This window comes from Ochotona curzoniae, unplaced genomic scaffold (assembly GCF_017591425.1).
Source record: "Ochotona curzoniae isolate NIBS_2020 unplaced genomic scaffold, NIBS_Ocur_1.0 contig_64, whole genome shotgun sequence".
NCBI lineage: Eukaryota > Metazoa > Chordata > Mammalia > Lagomorpha > Ochotonidae > Ochotona > Ochotona curzoniae.
This window is the reverse complement of record NW_024466502.1, coordinates 14974011-14991539: the sequence shown is the minus strand read 5'-3', so window position 1 is coordinate 14991539 and position 17529 is coordinate 14974011. Positions and strand designations below refer to the sequence as shown.

General features: G+C 40.1%; 1 protein-coding gene across 1 annotated transcript in view; it reads left to right on the top strand.

Moving 5' to 3' along the window:
- GPC5 (glypican 5) overlaps positions 1-17529 on the top strand; it is a 487184-nt gene that overhangs the window by 28425 nt on the left and 441230 nt on the right. Inside the window, exon 2 of the mRNA XM_040991547.1 lies at positions 11694-11855. Coding sequence (XP_040847481.1) covers positions 11694-11855 — 162 coding nt within the window. The remainder of the gene's footprint in view (positions 1-11693; positions 11856-17529) is intronic.

Below are 17529 nucleotides of genomic sequence, written 5' to 3'. Positions count from 1 at the left end.
GCAAAGACAGTATCATCTTGGATTTCTCACAGAATATTCTATGTCCCAGTAAGGAAAAGGGGAAGGCATATTAGTCTTTACTGAAGCCTTTTTTTTTTTAAAAAAGTTTTATTTATTTTTATTTGAAGGATTTTTACAGAGGTAGAAGGAGCGACAGACAGAGTGGTCCTCCATCGCTGGTTCTCTCCCTAAATGGTCACAGCTGCCAGAGCTGAGGTGATCTGAAGCTGAGAGCCAGGAGCTTCTTTGTGACTTCCGTTGCTTTCCCAGGTCATAAACACAGAGTTGGATTCGAAGTAGAGCATTCAGGACAGGATCTGGTGCCACTATGGGCTGCAGATCCTTGCAGGTGGAGGATTAGCATGCCGAGCCACTGCACCAGCCCCATATTGAGGATATTTTGTGCCTGGCACTGTGCTGGTTTCAGTATATTTGGAAAGAAGCCATAGTGATCTTCATCCTAATGGAATTTTTAGCCTTGGGAGAGAAATAAGATCAGTTAAGCTTGGGTAAGCAAATACTCGAGAAGGCAGAGACTGCAGAATGCCATTAGGAATCCCCTGGGCTGCCCTTCTGGTCAGAAGAGGCAGAAGTTAAAGGGAATAAGCACTTAAGTTATTAAGCATCTTTTAGTTCAAGGCTGAGCAATATGAAATGGTTAACAGAATTGCCATTGCAATGTGATTGCTCATGAATTGGTTCTAAGTGTTATGGGACAACAGTTTGTTTTTTCTACCTAGTATCTGTTGAATTCTCCTTTTCTTAAAAAATATTTACTTTTATTATTATTATCATTATCATTTTGATACAGTTCCCTCAGCCCTGGGATTTCCCTAACCCCCTCCCCAAGAGTATGCCCCCTTCACTGAGTTCCTCTATATTATTGTGATAATATAGTTTTTCATAAACAGTCATATATCTGTCATTGTGAGCATGGACAGTGGCAGAGAGTCTAGCATGCTATTGTCAAGATATAGTTAACAGATTCATTGGAAGTCCATTATTGATATGGAAGTAGAGATGCATACTGCATTGTGTCCTCACATCTGGATATGATAGTCTCCATTACATAGTTACTGTACACCCTGTGAAATGAAAAGCCACAAAATAAAATTAACAACAAGAAGAAAAAAGAAATTAAAAATGCCATATAAAGTTAAGCAACATGCTATTGAATGACTAATGTGCTGCTGCGGAAATGAAAAAGAAATCAAGAACCTTCTTGAAGAAAATGATGCTACTGTATGATCTGTGAGTCATTGAAAAAGTTAATGAGAAAGAGTTTTGAAGAGATGAAACTAAACCCTCAAACATCAAAATCCATAAGATCACTTTCCGCTGATCTTTCTTTGATGATATTTGTCTCCTTTAGGCAACAAATAGATGGCGTTTTAAAGAAGCCAGTCTGCTAATCTATGACATTTGATTGATGGGCTTAAGCCATTTGTAGTCAGGGTTAATATGAATGGGTGGTATATTGGTCCTGTCATTTAGCCTTCTGTTGTTATTATACTGGGATGTTCTTCCCATTTACCTTTGGTTTTGGTGGGTGCTATTCTGCTTCTTTGTCAAGAGAACATCTCTAAGTACCCTTGGTATGGCAGGTTTAGAAGAGGCATATTCTTTTAACTTTTCTTTACTGTGGAAGAATTTTATTTCATTTTCAAAGACAAAGGGAAGCTTTGCTGTGTACATTATCCTGGTCTGACAATGTTTTGCTGTTAGAATCTGGAATATGTCGCTCCATTCTCTTGTGGCTTGTAGAGTTTCCTGTGTGAGGTCTCCTGTGAACTTAACTGGCATTCCTTTACATGTGAATTGATTTTTTTTTAGGTGACATTTAAGGATCTTTTCCTTGTGTTCGATTGAAGAGAGCTTGATTATCATGCATCTTGATGAATATCGTGTTTGATCAACCCTGTAACCCTGTTGGGAGTTCTGTGCTCCTCCTGGATTTTGTTTCCCAATTCTTTCTCTGGATTAGGAAAACTTTCTTTTAATTTTGTTAAATACATTTTAAATCCAGCTTCTCTTTCTGCACCCTCTGGGACTCCCATAACTCTTTTATTTGGCCTTTTAATAGTGTCTTTCAATTCTTGAATACTTTTTTTTTTTTTTTAAAGATTTATTTTTATTATTTTTTATTGGAAAGGCGGATATACAGAGAGGAGAGACAGAGAGGAAGATCTTCCATCCGATGATTCACTCCCCAAGTGAGCCGCAACGGGCCGATACTATGCCGATCCGAAGCCAGGAGCCTCTTCCGGGTCTCCCACGCGGGTGCAGGGTCCCAAAGCTTTGGGCCGTCCTCAACTGCTTTCCCAGGCCACAGGCAGGGAGCTGGAAGGGAAGCGGGGCTGCCGGGATTAGAACCGGCGCCCATATGGGATCCCGGGCGTGCAAGGCGAGGACTTAACCACTTGCGCCACCGCGCCGGGCCAATTCTTGAATACTTTTTAAAGCTTGACTCAGCTCTGCTTCCAGCTGTTTGTTTCCTGCTGGTGGCAGGAAATATCTTCCAATTGTGAGGTTCTTTCTTTTGCTTCATTCATTCAATTTTAGAAACTCTCCACTCTACTTTTTATTTGTTGCACTGTATTCTTAATTTCTGATATATACCCACTTTCATTTGATTTGCAGTATGACATATTCCTTAAATTCTTTGAATGCTTGCTTTACATGCTTTTCATAGTTGATAAGAAGCTTTATAACAAGTGTTTTGAAACCTGTATCGCCCATTTTCTTGATGTCTTCCTTAGTGAACTCTGAGGTTGGCAAAGGCTTTTGTTCTTTTTCAGGGGAGTCTTCAGTAATGTTCATTGTGCTTTTGTCTCTTCTTTTGCTCTTGGTCATTGTACTTCGCTTAGATTCTTCTCCTTAGGGCAGGTTTTTAAGCAGTGTCATCCACAGAGCTACAATTTGGTTTTACTTATTTCGGTTGGTACACATCTCTTTGTTTGCAGTCACTTGTGCCTCTCCCTCCAGTGAGTTCCAGGTCCAGGTTCTTATGTTAGACTTCCACCATGGTCTCTGTTGCCCCAGCTACCATTTTCTACCTCCAGTGATACTGTGCTGAGGCTGCATCATTATCTGTACAATCTTTCTCCCATTTCCAGTTGGAGTAGGTCCCAGGATTAAGTAGACACCAGGAGTTATTTACATCTAGGTTGTTGGTGGTCCTGATTTTGCTGGAAGATCAGCTCTGTTGGCAGTTAGGTCTGAGGGCCATATGGACCTATTTTGACTCCTACAGTGCCATAGTTGGTATTATTTTCCTGTGGGACCAGTGCAATGCCGTGAGCTCAGTGAGTTCTCGCTGAGCTCGGCTCATGCACAGCTAACTGTTGTGCCTGCAGTCTTAAAGTTTTTCCATACTGTACAAAATGGCATCTGATGTGCCACTACTAGAGTTTTTGACCTCCTGGCTACCAGTTCTGAGGTTTCACAGACCTATTTTTGGTGGAACCTGTAGGACGCCATGTTGTTGCAATTTGCTGAGCCAGAAATGAGTTTACGCCCAGCTCAGTGCAAGCACAGTCCTGTTCTACAGCCTTTGACTCCCTGCAAAAAATGGTGCCTCATTAGGCTCTAACGGGTGGACTAGGCTGTGAAATTCACCCTGTTCCCACACCGCCTGGTTGGGACCTGCTGATCTATCTCTGCTCCTTGTCAAATCCAGCAGATCAGCAGGACAAGCAGTTCTTTGTCTGGGTTCACCTCTGGAACTCCTGATAAACATCCCTTCCCGTGTTGTTGTTCGTGGAATCCTGGCTGCTGGTGGAGTCCTGGCTGCCAGTGCAATTCAGATTGTTGCTGCTCACTGCATGCCGCTGGGGTATCTGTCTTCAGGTGCCCCTGTGCTTTCATTCTGTCCTCCTTTATTTCCTGGAATGTTCCCTCTCTGCTTCACACTGGCTAATGTTTCTCCATCTTTTTAATCATGTTCTTGCCCTATTCTGCCATCTTGATTCTCCTGAATTCTTCACGTAGTAGAGGGATAAACCTGTGATTTTTAAACCAGCAAAGAATGTTATTGTGGGGAAAAAAAAACCCCAGAAGGGACATTGGGAGCAAGGGTCAGAGGGAGGATAAGGCGGAAGTAACACAAAATCTTCATATGTGAAATATATAAAACATGTTCACCTTGTATAAATAAAATCATTAAAAGTTATGGGATGATCAGAATGATAGTCTGAATGCTTATATTTTTTCAAATGCATAGTGTACTTGAATGCAAGTGTAGCATATTTCTCTCTTCCTTTATTTAAAATTTTCATTTATTTTTAATGGAGAGGCAGATCTACAGGGAGAAGGAGAGAGAGAGAAAGGTCTTTCATCCGCTGGTTCATTCCCCAGGTGACCATAATAGCCAGAGCTGAGCTGATCTGAAGCTGGGAGCCAGGAGCCCACTTGGTCTTTCATGCAGGTTCAGGATCCCAAGGCTTTTGACCATCTGCTGCTGCTTTCCCATTGCACAACAGGGAGCTGGATCAGTTTCCCTCTTCTTAAAGCAGTGTGGGAAGTGACACTTTGTCTCCTTCTCACCTCCTTTCCCTTTGTCATGAAGCACAGATCCTTCTCAGACTCTGGCAGGGTGAGTCCGGGCTTGAGGCTTTGTTTTGGTCAGGGTTTCTCATCCAGCAGGGACTATACCCAGTGGAACGTTTTGCATCTATTTGAAGAGTTTCAAGATGCTGCTAAGCATCCTATTGGTCCTATTGGCTATAGCTCTTGAATACAAACCTATTTATTTTGTTTCAGATGTATTTTGAATTGAGAAACCTGAAGTTAAGTGCTTAGAGAATTTTCTAAAACCTGTATTATTATTTTTTTCAAGATTTATTTTCACTTCAAAGGCAGAGCTAAGGGAAAAAAATGAAAGAAAGAGAGGGGCCAGGGAGCTCCTTCTGGTCTTCAAAATGGGTACAGGACCCAAGGGAACTTAACCATCCTTTACTGCTTTCCCAAGGAATAAGCCAGGAGCTGGATTGGAAGTGAATCAGCTGGATCAATAACTGGAGACAGTGTAAGATGCATGTGCTGCACATAGAGGTTTACCCTATACCACCCCACTTTTTAATTTTGTTTTAGGATTTATTTTATTTTTATTTGAAAGATTGAGTAGAGAGGAGAAACAGAGAGAAAACCCTCACTGTTTAGTACCTTCTTGTTGGGGCACTGACAATTTCCTGCCCTGTGATTGGCCCTTTGCCCTGATTGGTATGCTTTGGTGAGCTTTAAGCTGATTGGATAGGATTGACATATAAGCCAGGGGCTTGGCGGGGGGAGGAGCTTCTGCGTAACGGAATTAACGGACATAACAGAAGGTCTGAATAAAGCGCCTCTGAGACGCTCTCCGGTGTTGGGTGATTTCTTCAGCGGGACAGGAGACCCCAATACCTTCTTTTGTTTCAAATACATAAATTTGTTTTTAATCTGGATTTTCTTTCTAGACACCAGTTTCTCATATTCAGTTATTATTTCCACATCTCTGATGGATACACTCATTTCCAAAGTTGAATCAATGTCTATTTGCCAACCTGCCACTTATGTGTTTCCGTTCTCTGTTAATGGAAACAGTCATCTAATTTATTGGGCTAAAAGTTGAATATCATCCTAGATTTTTCTTTCTTTCAGTTACCTTCTAAATTGCATTGAATATAAAATTAATAGTAAATATGTGTATTTTCTCTAACTACTTTGCAATAGTTTCAGCCTAGCCCTAATTATGATTTACAAGAATGTTTCCCAGGCCTGGCGCAATAGCATAGCAGTTAAGGTCCTCGCCTTGAATGTGCCAAGATCCCATACGGGCGCCTGTTCTAATCTCAGCAGCTCCTCTTCCCATTCAGCTCCCTGCTTGTGGCCTGGGAAAGCAGTTGAGGACGGCCCAAAGCCTTAGGACCCTGCACCCACGTGGGAGACCTGGAAAGAAGTTCCTGGCTCCTGGCTTTGGATTGGCACAGCACTGGCCATTGCGCTCACTTGGGGAGTGAATCATCGGACGAAAGATCTTCCTCTCTGTCTCTCCTATCTGTATATCTGCCTTTCCAATAAAAATAAATAAATCTTTAAAAAATAAACTTTTAAAAAAAGAACGCTTCTCAAGATAGTCATTGGAGTGAATTTTAAGGAAAGAAATCACTAGTATGATTGTGATTAAGTTCCTGCCAACATTGTATTAAAATCCTTCCTAGCCATGGCTTGAGAGAATCTGCACCAATCATCGGCCTTTTTCTTTGTACATTCTGAGTTTCCTTACTTTTTTATCCCCAAAGATTTATTTATTTTTATCGGAAAGTCAGATATACAGGGAGTAGACACAAAGAAAAATATCTTCCATTCACTGATTCACCCCCAAGTGGCCACAATGGCTGGAGCTGAGCTGATTGGAAGCAGGAGCTTCATGATTTTTCAGAACTCTTATTTTTTAAAGATTTATTTTATTTGAAAGGCAGAGTTACAGAGGGGGGAGGGAAATAAAGAGACACCCACTCATTGTTTCACTCTTCAAATGGCTGCAGTAGGGGCCAGGCCATAGCCAGGAGCTGGAGCTTTGCAGTTTCTTCCAGGTCTTCCCCACAGACGCAGGAGCTCAAGACCACCTGCTGCTTTCCCAGGTGCATCAGCAGAGAGGTGGCCAGGAAGTGGAGCAGCAGGGATGCTGCCTGCACTTGGTTCCGCAGTGCCAGCCCCCTCACGTCTTTTATTTTTTCAAGACATTATTTTTATGTGGCTGATTTTTGTGTTTCCTCTAATTGAGACTTCATTTTGAATTTTCTCTTTCACGTTTGTTTTTTGAGTACTGTTATCCTTATTTATTTTTTTTCCAATTTGTATTCATGCTTTTCTCTCTTGTGTCATGATTTTTTAAGCTTGTTTTGTAATAGCATAATGCATTTTTAAAATCTGAATTAATTTTCCTAACATTCAGATTGAGAGAAGTTGAAGAATAACCTGTACATTAGAGATCTTCCTCTGGTCTAGATCTCCTCTTCCTGTGTCTCTTGGATCTGTATTCTGCTGAGCTTGCATCCCACTTCGAAAAGGTTCTCTCCTGTGTGGGGTTGAATCCCACTTCCAGAAGGTTGTCTCCTGTGTGGGATTGAACCCCGCTTCGAGAAGGTTCTCCTCTGTGTGGGATTGAATCACACTTCCAGAAGGTTCTCCTCTGTGTGGGATTCTGTGCTGGAATGGAGCACTGATAGTTCTTTTGGAGAGTTTGTAGGGGTTGGGGCAGCTCGCTCTTACACATCCCTTTTTGTTGGGGTCTGATGCACACTTTAAATCCTGGAGAGGGTAAATTACTCTCAGTTTCAACTGATACCTTCGATTTAGCTTGTCTGCTCCCTTTCTGTTGACATTGCTGTGCTTCTCCCCTGGTTCTCTGACTGCGCTTCCTCTGCCTGCTTCTCATTCCTTCCCAGTTTCTGTTATGCTGAAGATCTTTCGGCTGTTCCTGGTTTGTGTTATCCTTTTGCATATTTTGAAATCTGTGAGAATATCTGCTCACATCATTTTGGGGATAGTTTTTTTTTTTTTTTACTAGTGCTGTCAGATTTTACATGCATGTTTGGAGACAATGTAACGTATGCTACTGTAGCTTCTGTTTTTCCAGAATGCGTGCAGGTGCACCTGTCATAACCTATTGAAAGGTTACACAGATAGATGTCTGTTTTCTTAGCCTCGAGAGCAGAAAGGAAGAACTGTTAACCAATACTGCTGATTTTTGGTGGAAAATCAAGAAAAAAATACTCACATTTCTGGTACAAAGTGTATTTATTTGAAAGACAGATCAATTGATCAATTTGTGTGTCTGTGTTCCCAGCTACCTACCTACCTACCTGCTTACTTACTTATCTACTTACCTGCTTTCTTACTTACCTACCTTCCTACTTCTTACCTACCTACCTGCCTACTTACCTACCTACCTACCCACTTACCTACTTACCTACCTGCTTTCTTACTTACCTACCAGCCTACCGACCTACCAACCTACCTACCAATCCACTTAACTACCTGCTTTCTTACCTACCTACCTACCTACCTACCGACCTACCTACTTACGTCTTCTGATGTACTCCCCAGCTGGCCACAGTCAGCTTCCAGGAGCTTCTGGATTTCCCATTCAGATGCGAGGGCAAGGCCTTGAGCCATCTTTGCTACTTTTCAGGCCATAAGCAGGGAGCTGAGTCAGAAGTGGAACCAGCAGAACCTGAGTCTGCGCCTATATGGAATTCTGGCACTGCTGGCAGGGGTTCGGCATACCATGCATGACACAGGCCCCCTACTATCTTATTTTAAATTTTGTTTTGTTTTTAGTGTTTTATTTCAGGTGGAGTTTAATTTTCTGTTTAGAGACATGGTTGTTGCTGACAGCCTGGGTTGTGTGTTCTTGTTCTTTCCTATCATTCTGAGAGCATGTACTTCTTGAAACCAGGCTTTGAAATCTTTTTAAAATACCTTTTGTTACCATGAAGTGTCTATCTAAATTCACTCTAGCTTTACTTTTTTGTGTCTGTTTACAACAATTGAACTGCAGTGTGGGCTTTCTATCAACAAGCATCTTAGTATGTTCTTTGTTCTTTTATCCTGTGAGTAAAATGTAGACATGGTGCTTTCCATGAGGACTTCGCTCATTCTTGTCTTTCAGCCCGAGATAATAGGCAAGGGAACTTTTTGTTGTTGTTTTTTCCCCTTCTGCTGTGACTTTGTGAGCTACTTCAGAATGCCTTGTAGGTGACGCTGTTGAAAATGTGTCATTTAGAGAGAAGTTGGTCTTTGAATTATTATCCTGATTTGTTTGGGAATTTAATTTTATGTGGTTTTTACAAACTTCTGAGATTGTAATTGAAAGTCTGATTCAATCAACCCGGGCTCTCATCAATTTGAAGAATGTATTTGTACTAAATTGTCTAAATTACTCACAGTTAACTGAGACTTGATGATTTCCCGCCTACATTGTGTTTAGGATGATACATGCTTTTCTAAGTGTACTTACCACTGTTTAAAATTTGGCAAGTGATAACTTTATATTTTATCCCATTTTATTTGGATTAAAACTCTTTGGATATTATTTTCTTGCAAGCTACCAAACAAATGCTTGCTTTCAAAACAGAAAAAGAGAATGGCATATATTTTTAACAACCATTTATAACTTTAAGATTATTGCTTCCTCTCAGTAGCATGATGACAAAGAGAATGAGGACCAACCTGCTTGTCTCCAAACATCAGCTCCAATAAGTCGCAGTATGTGGTTTGTGACACTGGCAGTTTTCAATTGGCCTTCATTTCCTTATATGTAAAATGTAGTGATAATAAAAGACATATCATAGGCTGACTGAGCCATATGTGGGGTAGAATCTCCACTCTTTTGTTAATTAATGAAATTGTTTACAAACATTAATTAGGTGATATGTTTGAGACTTGTGCTAGAGGGAGCAAAAAATTCTCCCACTGGAAGCTTTACAATATAGGTGAGGGAACTGATCAATTCATAGCCACCTCAGGGTATAAAATTGAACCCATGATAAGTATAGTAGAGAAATATGTGGCTTTCTGAGTGCTTACTCTGATATGAGCTACCAACAAAGTTAAGGATATTTTCCTTAGATGAAAGTTGAAGGACAAATAATTGGGGATGAAATAGGTGATAGTGTGTTTGCTGCTTGTGTGGATTCATAGCACCAGAGGGTCCCAGACAGAGGGAAGGATGGCTCTGTGACAAAGGAAGCTTGATGAATCTGAGGATCTCAACTAAGCCCAGAGTTGAAATGAAGAGTTCATTAGCAGTTTCAAGGAGGTGAGTCCAGAGAAGCAGGAGGAAGGAAGGGGCCAAGCTTAGATGCAGGCCATGCTTCGGAATGTAGTCAAGTGAACAAGGGTTAGACATTTTAGTTCTGGGGAGCTATTTGCAATGATCTGTTAGTTTTGATTCCTCCGTTAGTTATTCCTGTATTATGTGAGGATGTAAACTGTCACACTTACCCATTGGTTCTTTTTTTTCTCATCTGTATTGTTGCTTTTTCTCTGAATGGTAATCCCTCACTCCTATTTTGAAATGAAGTTGTGAAGTTAGCTATGTTTTCTTTCTTTGCTTGAAGTCGAATTTGCTTATGTGTAGCTGCAGGAAAGATAAATGAAAAGCCATTGCCAACGTGTTACCCACTGTGACACATACATATTTTATGGCTATTAGCTTTTGTAAAATGCTCAGATGCTGTCATTTGTTGTCTAATCTTAAGAAACCAAAGCCAAAACATAAACGGCAGTATCTTCTGTTGACAGGATGTTCAGAGTGATTCAAATGTCTTGATGCTGACACTATATAAAAGCATAGAAGGAATTTGAAAAGAAGTTGTTATTTGTATGCATTTTTGTGTGTTTCTCTATGTGTGCATGCACGTGCATATTTTGCTTATGTTGAGCTAATATTGTTCCATGAAGGACTAATTTAGGAGCCAGGAAGTTCCCCAGACATTAAGAGTCAGCGCTTTTCTGTACATTCTAGAATAGTGGAATAACTGTGTCAGGCCATGTCCATCAAGTGGTCAGAAGCGCTGTGTAAAATCTGGGTAACCCTGGCTTGCCTCTGGCCTCACATCGTACTCTGGTTGGGATTTCTGCTTCAGGCCTAGCTGCACATCTTTCCCTCTTTTATTACATATAGATCTGCTGACTCTGAGTCAATACTCTGAATGAGTATTGCTAATCATACTAGTAATTTCTCTGAAAAATATGAAATTTTCACATAGGAATAATTTCATTTTATGTGAGTTTCATTGGATTTAAACAAAATTTGACCGTGCAAGTAAGAAGTGCTCGCATTGTTGGGGATGGTCTCTTGCCAGCTGTGTTCTAGGTAGAAGTTGGGTTGATCCTGTGGAGGCCTTGATCCTCCGTCAAGGCATTATTGCAGATAATACCATAGCCCACAAGAAGCACAGATATGATGGAGAGAAAGAAATGAGGTAAACTCTTTTGACCTTTAGTTGATACGAAGTTTCAATTCCATTTCCTCAGGAAAAAACAATTGTTTTTCTGTGTAATTCTCTAACATATTTGGCTCAAATAATTTTCCCTGAAATAGGAATGTAAACAAACAAAAAAAACCCCCTTCTTCATGAGTTACTGTTATATAATAGTTATTTCTCTTGTGCATATGCCTTGTGTATTTATGAATACATATCATGTGGAGAGATACAGACAGAGACACACAGAAAGAAAAATGGACTCTTATCTACTGATTTACTCTCCAAATGCCTGGACATCCTGGCTTGGATGTCCAAACTGATGTCAGAATTTCAAGCCAGATCTTCCTTACCGAGAATAGATATCCAATCACTTTGCCATCAACCATGGCCTCCCAAGACCCAGCTTAGCAGGCAGTTAGGCTCTCGAGAGAAGCCAGGCCTTGAACCCGGGAACCACGGTAAGTGTGTCTTAACCACTGGGGCTTCAGGCAGTATATTTAATGTTTGACCAAAAAGGTAACAAACTTATTTGAATCAAGAGTTAATGTTTCTTTTGTTCCTGGTTGTGTTAATGTTCTTTCAAAGATCTAGTAAGCTAACTCTTTACTTAGGACATCATCCCCTTATGTACAGTGCTCTTTATAATGCCTGACATGTAACATGGTGATGTTTGTTAAATGGACATATAATCATTCTGGAAAATATTTACCTGTGTTCTAGGATCTGATCTTCAGGTTTGCATATCCAGAAAATCGACATGTTGTACCAGGAAGATGGAGGAGAGATATCAAATTGCTGCTCGCCAAGATATGCAACAGGTGCTTCAAGCATCCAGCTCCACGTTGAAGTTGCTGATATCTCGGAATGCGGCAGCTTTTCAGGGTAAGTGTGTTCTCAGGTCGGAAACTAAAGACTAGCAATGGTGTGTGGCTGCCCATGTTTGCTACTACGGTGAAGTTGATTGGCTTTCTTTCCTTGTGTTTATGTATTGTCTGCAATACAATATAAACATTCTCTAACCTGTAACATCTTTCTGAGATTTTTCTGGGAATATACATTGAGTTGGACTGGGGAAACTATTACATGAGAGAAATTGCCCTTGGAAATGTATGCTTCTGAAGGTTTCTTCTGGTTTTACGATAACCCATGGTTTTACTTCATTGTAAATAGATGCAATTATTTGATTTAATGGAAACATTCTCTAACATTTCTTGTTAGAGATTTATTTAGAAATATTTTGAAGAAAATTTTGTCTAAATTATCCCTCTGTGACCTCATTTGATTTTTATCAGAAAACCTTTTCAAGTGAACCTGATAAATAATATAAGAAGAAATATTAATTTCATGTTTAAAGGGTCAGCAAAGCCCAGAAGTCAAGCTTGAATTGAGCAGTGTGTTCAGATATAAAATAAGATTAAAAGATGTACTGAAAATGACCACCTCTTTGTCATTTCTACAAATTTTTTATTGCCACAGTATTTTATTTATTTTCCTTTAATAAAGCATTAGCTTTCATGATGAGAATGAAACTCTAGATTATGCCACTTTTCAAATAAATTTATTGTCTTTGTGCAATGAAGAATATAATTTCTGTTAGGTTTCTTTTTTCATAATATAATGTCATCTATGAAAAATTTGTTTTGTTTACATACATCACTAAATCACAAAGCTGATTAAATTTTAACACTGTTCTTATTAAGTAAGTACAATAAATCAAAATACAATATAAGTTGAGTTAAAATGTACTTCATGATGAATTGAAAGTCTGTTGTAGCAACTGTGAAAGGTTATCCATTTACTGATATTTTAGATGCCTTAGAAAACAACTTTTTGTTGCTATGGATTTATTGACGTGAAATTGTTCGAGAGAAATGCATTAATATGTAATTTAAAGAATTGTGATTTGTACTGATGAATCAGAAGTCTTTAATCACTCAGGATGTGATGATTATTTCTCAAATAATTGGTAATATGTACAAATAAGGAAATACATTTCAGAAGAAGACAGCTAATACACTAGTATGGATGGAATAGGGGGTTTGTGGTTGTTGGTCATCTGCTTGAAAAGGTGGACTGAACCCACACTGAAGATGATTTGAGTTTGACCCCCATTAAAGGTTTTTGAAAATAAAATTTTACAAAAAGAGTAAGATGCTCCTTTGGACGTATGTATCCCAATTTAGAGTGCTTGGTCGAAGTAGTGACTCTCCTGATTCTACTGCCTGCTAACATGTGCCCTAGGAAGCACAGATGGCAGCCCAAGTCCTTGGATTCCTGTGAGCTGTGCGGGAGCAGCTGAGATCCTGGCTCTTGGCTTCAACAGTGTAGCAGCTAAAGCAGAGAGCTCTCTCTCTAACACACGCTCCCTCCTCTCCCACTCCCCACCTCCACCTCAGTCTGCCTTTGAAAGAATGAGGACACTTGGACAGAAAACTTCCTTATGATTTTTTTTGTCATTTCAGTATAGAAACTCAATCTCTGAGTGTAGGAATAGATGACTTAAGATCATGGCGTTGTATCTAAGATACTTACAGCGAAGACAAAGTGCCTACATTGCTAACACCATCGGTCCTCAATGTGAATGCCTCTGTCTTCAGGGATACGGTCACAGTGTTTACCTATTTCAAGACAGAACACAATTAAAAGGTTGAGAAACTGGGGATAAAGTTCAGTATGTTAATGCTACTAACTTGTTGATATTGCTAAATTTGGTGATAACCATTTAAATAATAGAACATGGGATTATTTCTATCTGTCACACAGTCTGAAAATTTTATATTTTGTTTTTTTTCTGTGTTAAATTAAACCTGTGGAACTCAATAAGTTCAGTTTGTTTAAAAACAAATTATGAAAAAAAGGCTAGAGGTCTTCCTTTAAAAAAAAGATTTTTTAATTGAAAAGCCAAGTCATAGTAAGAAGGAAAGACAGAAAGTGAATCTTCCATCTGTTGGTTGATTTTGCAAGTGGCTGCAATGGTTGGAGCTGTACCAATCTGAGGCCAGAAGCCAGGAGCCTCCCGAGTCTTCCCTATGGGTGCAGGGTGAACTTGAACCATCTTCTGCAGCTATCCTGAGCCTGAAGAGGGGAGCTGGATTGGAATTGGAGGACCTGGGACATGAACCAGCAGGCATGTGGTGTGTCAACATCACAGGCAGAGGCTTAGGTTACTATACATGGTGCCAGCCCCTGGAGATATTCCCAATGTGACATTTGTAATAAATTGTCATTTTCTTCCTGTGTGGAATGGCAAGTTTCATTTAAGAATTGTGACAAGAAAAATGGAAAAGAAATCCAGCTGGTGGCTATGTTGTGGTGCAGTGGTTTAAGCTGGTGCCTGCAACACCAATGTGTCATATGAGCACTGGTTCACATTCTGACGGCTGCTCTTCTTAGCAGCTCCCTGCTAATGCACCTGGGAAGGAAGCAGGAGGTGGCCCAGGTGCTTGGGCGTCTGGCACACTGCAGGCAAGACTGGGGTCAAGATCCTGGCTCCTGGTTTTGGCCTGGCCCAGTCTGACTGTTGTGGCTATTTGGGGAGGAACCGGAGGATGAAAGATCTCTCTGTCTTTTCCCCCATTGTCTCTTTAACTCTGTATTTATTTTTTTTGTCAGTAATTTCTAACTAAATAATCTATAAGTAAATGCATCTTTAAAAACAGAAATTTGCTTACACTCTAACTTTATAGGAACAAATTATCTTAAAAGAATCCCTGTTTTTACATAAAGACTTCAGCAAGTAGAGTTAGGCTTATTTGCATAAATTGTTTAAAAATGTCTGCTGAATGTAGTCTGAGAGATCACATTTGCTGTGTCATAACCAATGAAGGCTGTTTAAACAGGTGAGTGAAATGTGCTTTGTCTAGTTTCTGCCAAAATATGGACATATGACTGTATGAAGAGCTATACCTTAGTAATGATATAGAGGAACTAGGTGGGGTGAAGAACTGGGGAGGGGTTAAGGGAAATCCCAGGAGCCTATGGACCTGATTCATAAAATGATAATAATAGTAAAAAAAAAAAAAGAGAAAAAATGTAAATATATCACATCAAATCTTTTTTAAAAAAGGATTTATTTTTATTGGAAAGACGGATATGCAGAGGAGGAGAGACAGAGAGGAAGATCTTCCATCTGATGGTTCACTCCCCAAGTGGCAGCAGTGGCTGGAGCTGAGCCAATCTGAAGCCAGGAGCCAGGAGCTCTTCCAGGTCTCCCATGTGGGTGCAGGGTCCCAAGCCTTTGGGCCATCCTCGACTGCTTTCCCAGGCTACAAGCAGGGAGCTGGATGGGAAGTGGGGCTGCTGGGGTTAGAACTGGTGCCCATATGGGATCCCAGTGTGTTCAAGGAGAGGACTTTAACCACTATGCTATTGCGCTGAGCCCATCACATCAAATCTTAAAAATTAATTTAGTTAATCTTTAAATATATTAACACATAAGGCATTAACACATAAGGTGCTTCATGCTTAATATTATAACATTTGCATTTTTCTATCTGGCCTCCTATTTCAGTTCTGCGCTTTACAAAGCTGGATAATATTTAAAGTTATTCCTTGAAATATCAGTATGTGGAGAGGTGAAGGTGTAATATTTCTGTTCAAAAGCAGACAGATTGGAGAACAGAGTACGTTAAGCTGGCAGTTCTTGGAGGTCTATTGCTCTGTACTTAGAGCAGGCACTCAGCAAATAGTAACTGAATGAACCGTGTGAATGAATGGATGAGTGGCACGTAGCAAGAAGCTGATTCTGAAATACAGAGACATTCCCTGCCTCCCTATATCCTTCTCTCTTTTTTATTCCTCTCTTGGTACATTTAGGAAACCCGTTGAGCCCCTACTGGGTGCCATTACAGCAAGTTCTTAGATAATAACAGAATATTTGGCACCTTCATATTTGTAATATGCCAACATGATTCTTATTTTATTCATTTGTAAACTAGACAGGGCACATAATAGTTTTTATGCCAGTGGAGTTTCAAATGTGTTTGTACTTTTTTTCCATTTAGGTTTGGGCAATGCCTGCTTTATTCTGTTATCTCATTCACCAGCTTTCAACACTATTGGGCTTTATCCAACTGCCCTTTATCTCTAAAATGTTAAAAATTGTTTCTATTGATTCTGTGTTAGCAGGTAGCTATTAATTATGAAAAGGGGTAATTTTCTCATATTCTAGATAAAAGGAGCGAGAGCATAAATTGCTTTTCAGCTGGAAATAAACTTGCTTTGCATGAAACATGGGAGAAATTAGCTGAAGGCTTCAAATCAGATAAATTTCTAAACTTTAAAGAGTAAATTTTAGTGTTTTATTCTGATAGAAGGTATCTACAAACAAGCACAGTAACTTGCTCATACTCAGCCACAGAATTATTTCTCAGTTTTTACATAGGACATTTTAGTTGTATTTTCAACTACACTGAGAACTGTAGATTTGTTTCTTAGAAGGTGAGTTGTCATTTCCTTAGATTGTTTGTAATTTTGTCTATAGTTTGCTTTAATACTGCTTTTTCGTGGGGGATCAGAGGGGTGCCTCTGAAAGTTTCTGATGTATTGAGGATAGGACCTCTGGGAGTTTATGGCTACCTTGCTTTTTAAAATCCTCTGTGTGTCCATCCATCCATCCATCCATCCATCCATCCATCCATCCATCCATCCCTCTGTTCCAGTCATCTATTTAATTTGCTCTAAGTTTTTTTTTTAATATATTGATGTGCAGCACTTATTCATTTCTTACTGGTGGATAGTTCAGTAATGTCCTACTTATTTTTGCAGTTAGTATCTATCTGTCTGTCTGTACAATGAAAAAGGTGTAGCAAATCTGAAATACTGGAGGGTTGCAATTTTACATGTAATAGTTGGAGATAAGATAAACACAGGATTGTGTTTATCTTGGAGAGACAGTAGGAAGAGCAAATAGGCTTCAGTAGAAGTGGAAATAGAAGTTAGCAGGGGAAAGCAGGAAGGAGAGCAGCATCTGTAGGGCTAGAGCGTGGCAGGTTGACGTGGGACAGAGAAGTGATTGGAAGAGTGTACAATGACAAAAGTGTTCTCAGTTTTTGACATGAAGTAGAACTGTTTAACCAGAAGTATGACCAGACTTTAAAACTTATGTAGTTATACCAACTTATAGAGGGGCTAGATGGACCTTAAGAAGCCTAGTTATGGGTCCAACGGGATTTAACCCATTCCAGCTGTTACTGTTGGATGTTTCAGCCCAGCCAAGGCTTGTCCATACCCAGACACTGCTCACACATGGCTCAGTAGGGGCAGAGATCTTGCCTAGTCTGTCCTACATCTACCCTGGTGCTCCAGAGCACTAGATGGTGCTGGAGGCTAGCCCAGCTAGGTGCAAAGAGCCCCAGTTCACAATTGTGCCAAGGAATACTGCAGCTATATCCAGATCAGAATGCAGCCCCTACTCCAGCCCCCGCACTAACCAGTGGGAACCCCAACCCAGCAAGTTTGTACTCTCACAGCTCCCCAATTCCTAGCCTATTCCTAGCCTTAGATTACATGTGTGCCAGTTGATGCTCTGACCCAGTAGGCTTAGTCCCTCACCTGT